This window comes from Vipera berus (genome assembly GCF_964194415.1).
Source record: "Vipera berus genome assembly, chromosome: 2".
NCBI lineage: Eukaryota > Metazoa > Chordata > Lepidosauria > Squamata > Viperidae > Vipera > Vipera berus.
In genome coordinates, this window is record NC_138203.1 from 258,142,778 (window position 1) to 258,151,871 (window position 9,094).

General features: G+C 53.6%; 1 protein-coding gene across 1 annotated transcript; it reads left to right on the forward strand.

Annotated features, from left to right (window-relative positions):
* Positions 1-2,471: 2,471 nt before the first annotated feature.
* Positions 2,472-6,220, forward strand: FEZF2 (FEZ family zinc finger 2; the record flags this gene model as incomplete). Its single annotated transcript, XM_081317465.1, has 4 exons — positions 2,472-3,362; positions 3,869-4,003; positions 4,182-4,314; positions 5,955-6,220. 4 exons carry the CDS (start codon positions 2,472-2,474, stop codon positions 6,218-6,220), a joined length of 1,425 nt encoding a protein of 474 aa, XP_081173591.1.
* Between the last annotated feature and the right edge of the window lie 2,874 nt (positions 6,221-9,094).

Genomic DNA, 9,094 nt, shown 5'->3' on the forward strand with positions numbered 1-9,094 from the left:
CTCTGAAGTTGGCGTTGTGGCCGATGCCTCCTCTTTTTTTGGGGGGTGGGGGTGGGGGTGGGCTCTTTGTGTTCCTCAGGTGAAAGCGAGAGACGGCAAACAGCCGCTCGGCCGGCCTTGGGACACCTTTCGCTAACGCTGCACTGAAAGCGAGCTTCTTCCGAAGTACCCTTCCCTTTAAAAAAAACCGTGGAAAAATTAAAAGAAGGGTATTCAGGCCTTACTTTACCTACTGCGGAAGCCTCTCTTCTCCCCCCCCCCACCCTTCCCCTCTCTCTCTCTCTCTCTCTCTCTCTTTCTCCCTCCTTCCCTTCCCAATAATCCGTCTCTTTATTGCTGAAAAAGAAAAAAAATCAGGTGTCTTGCAGCGCTTTAGAATCTGGCCTATTGAAGGAGTTTTGAGGCAGCTCCCAATCGCTGGAAGGGGGGGGCGAATCCCCGAAAAACGGGGCAGTCTCCCCTCTTCCCCCCCCCCCGCCCCGCTAGGTGGAACGTGGACAATTTCTTCACACCTCCCCCTCCCCACATACAAACATATTCAAGTTTCTAGTTCTCTCTGTTCTCTCCCTTCTCGGCTTCTTCTTTTTTTTTCCCCACACCCTTTGGTAATTGTAAATTTCCCTATTTGAAGTTGAGAAAGGAAAACAATAAAAAAACCTCTGGTGCATTGTTAGGAATATTTTTTTTAAAAAAAGGGAAACAAATATGCAACGACGCACACAAAGAAAGAAAGAATTCAAGAAAGAAATTTTAAAAGAGAGAGCGATAGCGAGGGGCCAGTGTCACTTCAGCCCTGCATTTTGTGAAAAAGGAGGGGGGGGACTTCAACGCCCCAGTGAAAACCCAACCTCGCTCTTGGAAAGATCTTGGGCGTGTGTTTGTTTGTTTACTGTTTGCTTGTTTGTTCGCTGGTTTGACTGGATCCGTTCGTCTTTTGCCAAAAGCAGGTGGCCGGTCTATAGAAACGCAAGACTTTGGGCGCCAGCCTTCAACGGCGTTTAATTCGTATTTACGCCTCCAGGACCTAATTAAAATTGCTGCTTTCGGCCGAGGCGAGCTCCAAAAGCTGGGAGGCGGGCCGGCCGGCCGGCCTTAAACTGAGACTGGGTTTTCCCCGGCGACTGACTTTCTTTCTTTCTTTCTTTCTTTCTTTCTTTCTTTCTTTCTTTCTTTCTTTCTTTCTTTCTTTCTTTCTTTCTTTCTTTCTTTCTTTCTTTCTTTCTTTCTTTTCTTTCTTTCCTTTTCTTTGCAAAAGATCTGATTGGAAAGACGCGCTGTCCCAATTGAACGAGGAGCGAGAGAACTCAACTCCTCAACCCTCCTTCCTCTCCTCCTTTCCCCACTTTTGGTTAAAATAAATACAGCTCCGCTCGCCTCTCCTGGGCGTGTTTTTTTTTCTTTCCGCTGCGCGATTTGTTTGGCGCCCAACTTGCGAATAGCACTTTCCGTCTTAATTTGCCACATGCAAAACGACTCTTCGGCGTTTGCAAGTTGCTCTCCACCCCCCCCCCTCTCTCTCTCCCCGACTCCCCCCTCCCCCCCCATCCCTTCTTCCCTTTGGAAAGGCTCTCGCAGAAGAAATCCAGGGTGTGCCTTAAATTGGAAAGGAAAGGGGGGGAGTTCCTTTATTCTGCTCACCCCTCCCATCCGTCCAGACCTGGGCCGAACGTTTGGCTGAGAAAAGAAAGCCTCGCTCGCTTTCTGCCTCCTTCTCGCTTCCCGCCTGCCTGCACGGTGGCCAAAATCCCGTGTCACTCGGCTTGAAGTGACTTCGTGTGATGTCAGCTTGAAATGCCAGGGACGTTGGAGAAGATGCTCGCTATCCAGGTCTGACCGGGCGGCTACACTGCGGGGCTCGGATGCGTCGAGCGAAGGTAACTCATCCCCAGGCCGGGCTCTCCCCCTCCCCTCCTTGTCCCCTCTCCGCCCCACCGCCTCTCGGGGGTCACGCCATCACTCTTAAGCGAAAAGAGGTCGCGGGGTAGGCAGGGGTGGGCAGCCTGCCTCCCTGCCTATTCTTTCTCTCTTCCCCCCCCCCCGCCCCACCTTCTCCGCGCAAAATATCCCAGGCCAGGCCGGCTCGGCTCGGCTCGGCACGGAAAGGCTGCGGAGTTTGCCGGCGACTTTTTTCTGGCGCGCGTTCTGCTACTAAATGAACGAGCAGCGGTCTGATCCCCCTGCGCTCAGCCGGTTCATTTGAATGTAAATGGGAGGAGGAGATGCGGGGATGGGGGAAGGAAGGAAGGAAGGAAGGAAGGAAGGAAGGAAGGAAGGAAGGAAGCTTATTAAATGGATTTGTCTCCTCTACTGAGCTCGGGAACGAGCCGAGTTGGGCTTGACTTCTCCGCTTTTTTTTCTTCTTCTTCTTCCCGGTTCTTCGTCTTCTTGCTCTGTCAATTTTATGGGCGACCTCCGGCTGCGGATCCCCACCTTTGCTGTCGTTCCCTTTCCTTCCCGCTCTCCGCGCAGATATGGCCTCGTCGGCTTCGCTGGAGACGGTCATGCCTTCCGCCTGCATCCGGACCGGAGCCGCCAACCCCGCCAAGAGCCTGGCCTTCTCCATCGAGCGGATCATGGCCAAGGGCTCGGAGACCCATCACAAACCCGCCGCCGCCGCCGCCGCCTTCGAGGCGAGGCCGAGCGAGTCTCCGGCCAAGAAGCTGCTGAGCCTCTGCTCGCCTCTGCCCGGCGTGATCCCGGTCCAGCCTCTGCCGGCCTACGAGGTGCCCTCCAAGGCGCTGCTCAACTACTCGGAGCTCTGGAAAGGGAGTCTGCGGCACTGCGGCGCCGCGGCGCTGGGCAGCTCGACGGGCGCTTTCTGCAAGAGCAACTGCGGCGCTTGCTGCAAAGGGGAGCTCCCGCCTCCGCCGCCTCTGGGCCAAGCCGCCTTGCCGGCCGCCGGCCGGGTGATTAAGCCCCAGGTCATCCACCAGACTCTGGCCCTGCCGGCCAACGGATCTAGCCTCTACTACTTCAACTGCCTGGACTCTTCCTCCTATCACCCGTCGGAGATCCTACAGGGCCAACTCTTCGCCTCTGGCCTTCTGCATTCTCCTAGCCCGGTTGCCGCGGCCGCCGCCGCCGCCCTGTCCGCTCATCAGAAACTTTTCCTGCTGGAAAATGCCAAGTTGGCCGCTTTGGCCCCGCCGGAGAAGTTCCCCAATCCCCAGTACCCCCACAAGGAGCGCCTCCCGGGCCAGCTGGACCAGGTGATGAAGGAGAACTCCAGCCTGGCCGGCGAGAGACCCAGCGGAAAAGCCCACCACGCCAAGCTGGGCGGGGGGTCAGGCGCAGGAGGAGGCGGAGGCGGCACCTCGGCCGACGGGAAGCCCAAAAACTTCACCTGCGAAGTGTGCGGCAAGGTACGGGGCGCTTAACGGGAAGAGAGGGCCACCCTTGGGCTTCTCCATCACTCCTACGGGACCCGAATTATTACGCGGTGGTGCTGAGGACTGAACTGGGGCGGGGGGCGCACTCCTCCTGCATTGGTCTGCCAGGCCATCCTTTTGGAAAACGAGGTTTCAAACTCACCTCCTTCCCCCAACCCACTCTGGCCGGTCGTTCTGGCCGCCTTGCAATCTTCGGCGGGCCGGCGGTTTATAAGCCGCCAGAAAGCTCATCGTTGGGTCGCCTAACACTGGCACCCCCCCCCCGGCTCCGCAACAACACGCGTGGTTCCGTTTTACAAAGGGTGAGAGGCGGCCCCGAGGTTAAGGGGAAGAGAGTTTGGTCCGGGGGGGGGCATTAAAACGAAACCGCAGACCCAGCCCTTTTAGCCCCCTTCGGACTGGCTGGCTTAAAGAGGCTAAACGTGGCGAGAACTCCGTACTTGGGCCTAAAAAGTTCCCTGCCTTGTCTTTCTTCGTAGGTGTTCAACGCCCATTATAACCTAACCCGGCACATGCCTGTTCACACCGGAGCCAGGCCCTTCGTGTGCAAAGTTTGTGGGAAAGGTTTCCGCCAGGCCAGCACGCTCTGTAGGCATAAAATCATCCACACGCAGGTACGCTGGGTCTTAGCAGAGATACCCGTCCGATTGGTGTGTATTTCCGTTTCCTTAAAAAAAGGGGGGGGAAGGGGAAACTTGAGTAAGTGCCACGCTTTTTCGGCGAGGGTTTTGAAGGCAAGAAAGCGCGACGAGTAATTTCAGAGCAGCGGCTAACTCCCCTTTCCACCAACAGGAAAAGCCCCACAAGTGTAACCAATGTGGGAAAGCCTTCAATAGGAGCTCCACGCTAAACACACACATTAGGATCCACGCCGGCTACAAACCGTTCGTCTGTGAATTTTGTGGCAAAGGATTTCATCAGAAAGGTATTTTGACCGGGCAACGTTCTTGACCTCTGTGCGCGCACCTATTCGTCTGAATCGCCGAAGAGCTCATTGGGGATGGGAGTTTGGGGGAAGGATAGAAACGTTCTTAAGAATTATTACCATTCTTTGGCGAGAGGAAAGCCAGCTTGCCTTTGCGCCATATATATATGTATATATATACATATATACATATATACATATACACATATACATGTGTGTGTGTGTGTGTGTGTGTGTGTATCTGGAAGAAACAAATTCGTTCTGGGAGAACGCCAAGTTGCAAACGGGAGATCCGTGGGGGGGAGAATAGAAGAAGGTTGGGGAAATAATTTGCCGCCCGATTTTTAAGCGCCTGATCAAATTTCGGCTTCCAGTCGGGACGAAGGTTCTTAATAGAACCTTGGCGAAACGTTCGGCATAGAATCTTGGAGTTTCCGGCAACGCCAAAAGGTAGCGGCGAAACGGAGCGGATTTTGACGTTACCAGAAGGTGACCCCCCACAAACGTCCCGGGGACTTAGCCTGGGCTGCAAGGAAGGACTAGTTCAGTCCTGTCATTTGTCATTAAAACTGGGAAAAATAAATTCGGCCCTCTTCGGGCACGATCCGGCAGAATGAAAGCACTTCGAAAAAAATAGTAACTCCTTTGGCGTCAGTGGGGGAGTAAAGTAAAGCCCTCGTTTCCGCGCATCCCAGTTTAATCAGGCAAAGGAGAAAGTGCCGAACCGGGACTGAATCGTGTCCTCTGCCTGAAATTGAATCGGCGGAGAGTGACTTTTTTTCCCCGAAGGGCGCCGCGGGAAGAGTTGCTCGCCAGTGCCTTTGTAGTTTTGGGGGTTTTTTTTGTCATTCTCCAAACTCTCATAAACTGGGAAGTGTTTTGGGGAAAATAACAACTTTCAAGCGAGCACAGCGCGGTTTCTTCCTGACTGGCTAGGAATTCCTCTCGCATTTAGCGATATGCAATTTGTAAGTTGGAGGTGTCTCGCGTCCCGGGCCTCTCCCTCCTCCCCACCCCCACCCCTCCGGCCGATCCCCATCCAGGTTCTCCCATTTGCTCCGGGTCAGGACGCTGACCCGGCCTCTTAATTTTTTAATTCGTTAGCTGGCATCGCGGCGTGGCCGTGACACAGATTGAGTTTGACAACTTCTTGACTGTCCCTTGCAGGACACTTTCTTAATGAAGCCGCGCAAAAGAGGCGGTTGCCTGCAACGCCGGGGAAAACCTTGCCCAAGAAAGCGGGGCGGGGGGGGGAGAGGGGGGGGAGAGGGGGGGAGAGAAATCTGCAATCTGCTGCCGTCGGCATGAGACGCCGAGCCCGCAGCCCCCTTCAGTCAACAAGAGCCACGGACATTTCTGAGATGTCAAAAACTTGTGGTGGTGGTGGGGGGGGTTGAACTTGGCTGGTTTGAACTTGGGTTTTTCGCTCGCTCGCTCGCTCGCTTTGTGGCGAGGCCGAGTTCCTTGGTGCAGGGCCAACTCAAGCACCAAGCGCCGCAAAAGGCCTCCTCTCTCAGGAATGGCCGGGTGATTGCGCCGCTTTCCGACCTTCGCCTCTCCTTTGCTGACCCTCCCTCCCACCCACCCCTCTCTCTCTCTCTCTCCCTCCCTCCCCCCCCTCTTCCTGCTTCCTCCGGCAGGGAACTACAAAAACCATAAGCTGACCCACAGCGGCGAGAAGCAGTACAAGTGCAGCGTCTGCAGCAAAGCCTTCCACCAGATCTACAACCTCACCTTCCACATGCACACGCACAACGACAAGAAGCCATTCACGTGCCTCACCTGCGGCAAAGGCTTCTGCCGGAACTTTGACTTAAAGAAACACGTGCGGAAGCTGCACGACCCGGCCGCCGCCGCCGCCGCCGTGCCTTCCTCCAAAGAGCTCTCCAGGACCGGACCGAGCTAAAAATGGCCCAGCGCAAGTACCCGCGCTCGGCACGGCCGACGGAGCGGAGGGCTTGTTCGGCCAGACTTGGAGAGACCGAAAGGCCGAAAAAGGCCAGAAAAAAAGCCGAGAGAAGGACCGGGTTTTTTGTGTGTGTTTTTTTTTTTGTTTGCCTGTCAAAAAAATAAAAAAGGGATGTACATATACATGCAGACATATATGTATATATGTATGTATGTATACATATCCTTGCAGGAAGGAAGGAAGGAAGGAAGGAAGGAAGGAAGGAAGGAAGGAAGGAAGGAAGGAAGGAAGGAAGGAAGGAAGGAAGGAAGGAAGGAAGGAAGGAAGGAAAAAAAATCAATTTAATTCTCTGTTGCTGCTACCGATTCTATGAGTGTTTCCAGGGCTGTAAAGTCAAAATACACCCGCAGATTGGTTAATAAAATATGTATATAGAGGACTGTAAAATTAAATTTTAATGTCCACTCGATTAATTAAGGAATATATCATCTCCGAGGCAATAAAAATCGCTTAATGTGAGTCGTATTTCCAGGTCCGGCCCAGAGCTACATTTTTTTTAAAAAAGAAATAATACAATTCTGGTCCAATTTATTAGTAATACTTGTGGTGGACTCCACAATTCAACCCTCAGCGACGTATATTCTCTACTATTAGTAGTAACAGTAAAAGAATCCGAAGCTTAACTCCCTCCCACCTTCAAGGCCTGGAAAAGAAAAATCTTCCCTGCTGTGTGTACGGGCCTTTCTCCCCCCACCCCACCCCGATGCCTCGGCTGCCTTTTCAGCAGAAATTGTTGTCTCAGCTAAACAGGAGTGGAGATTGGCGTGACCCCGAGTTCCTGTGTAAACCCAAAGCGATTCGGAGCAAAAGGCTAAAGTGCAGCGACCAGGCCAGGCCGGGCCAGGGGGCTCCCAGCAGAGGGTGGGACCACTAAGGAGAAGCCTCCTCCTTCCCCACCTCCATCGGGGACTTTTGAGGAGGAGGAGCGGGGGGGGGAGGGCTACTTCCAGTCTTTGCTCCAATGATTTCCCCCCCACACCACCACCACCACCAACTTTCCCTGGCTGTTCTATTGAATGGGCCGCTTTTAAAGACCGTCTCTTAAAGGCGGCGAAGAAGGGGGGGGGGTCGGCGAATCGAGGCTGGCGAGAAACGACGAGCCAAAGGATCGCTGCTCTCGCTTCTCAAAAGCGCCTGGTCGGGCCGGGCCTCTCTCTTTGCCCCGAACATCCCAGCGGCGGCCAGCCTCCCCAATCCCTTTCCCTCCACCCCCACCCCGCTAGCGATTCCGATAAAAACCAACCTTTTGGGATGGGGGGGGGCGCGTTGGCAGAGAGAAAGAGAGAGATTTTTGCAGCCTCCCCAAGCTTGGCTTCTTCCCCTCTTAACTGGGGGAAATGGGAATAGCTCGATTGAATTACGCATTTATTTGTTCCAGTACGGAGGAAGTCAGACATTCTGGCTTCCAGCAGATCACCGACGGCAACCTGCGAGCGCAAAAACGGGGCCCTCCCTTTCCTCCTTCACCCCCCCCCCCGCAGGCGTCTGCCACTAACACCCACCACTACTACTTCCTTCCTGGTTGGGTGGGTGGGTTGCGGGGCGGACTGTGTTTTTGTTTTTATCTTCTCGTCGGCGGGTTAGAGAAGAAACAGCTTCTCAGCTCGGTGGCATCTTTCCATCCTTGGTTGGGGAGGGAGAGACCCGGGGGTGGGTGGTGTGTGTGGGGGGGGGAGGACAGGGAAGCGATGGGAGACGATTATTCTTTAAAGTGGATATTCATCTCGAAATTGGAAGCTATAATGTGCCACCTTCTGGTCTCCCTCAATTAAATTCTTTTTTTTCCCCTCCTAAAAAGCGATTTCCCCAAATGTGGTGGTGGTGGTCATCATCATCATCATCATCATCATCATCATCATCATCATCATCATCATCATCCTAGCTGCTGCCCGTCTTCTAATTCCCGGACGCCAAGGAAACGATGTCATGCTTGCTTTCCGAGTAATGACCCAAATTAAGAGGGGAAACACAGACCCTCCAAAGCTATTATATTAATCATGTAATCATCCACAGCAGGCTCCAGAAATGTTCATTAAAAAAAAAAATTCAAGGGCTTGGATTAAGGGAAGGAGGATGCTTGGCTGCTCCTGCTACTCCTCTTAATGCGCTGATGTCTATTCCGCCCACAAGATCAGGCACCGGTGCCCACGCAGTTCCCGTCGCTCCTGCCCAGCGGCCAAGGAAAGCGGGAATTAAGCCGGACACCCTGGTGTCTGGGGACAACGTCCTCGGGACTGTTCAGCTTTCCTCTGCTTAATTGAGTGCTTAAAATGCTCAGAAGCGACCGAGTTGAATGGAGGGCGGTTTCTCCTAGCTAGCTAGCAGCGGGCAAGGCAAGGCCGCTTCGATCCGGCTCCTGCCTTTCGGCGGCTGTGCCAGAGTCACAAAATAAGTTGTGAAGTCTGTTCAGTTGCCAGGCCGCTGGTGCAAAAACTAGCCAGGCGGACAAGTCCAAGTTAGCGCAACTTGAAAAGGAACGCCAATGACGACAACAGAGAGAGAGAGAGAGAGAGAGAGAGAGAGAGAGAGAGAGAGAGAGAGAGAGAGAGAGAGAGAGAGAGAGAGAGAGAGAGAGAGAGAGAGAGAGACCAGGTTAGAGGGAAAAACAAATTCAACCCTAGTTAAAAAGTTCGATTGGAGAAAGGAAAACCACCAGTTAGTTTTGAACCAAAATGCTCGCCAGGGAAATAATGTGTCTTTTTATCTCTGTCTCTTCCATCCTTTCCAGGCCTTTGATTTGCGTTCCCATTTTCATGGTTAAAAAAAGCACCGCCCGCAAAGCCTCGGGTCCTGCAACAGGGTTTTCTCCTT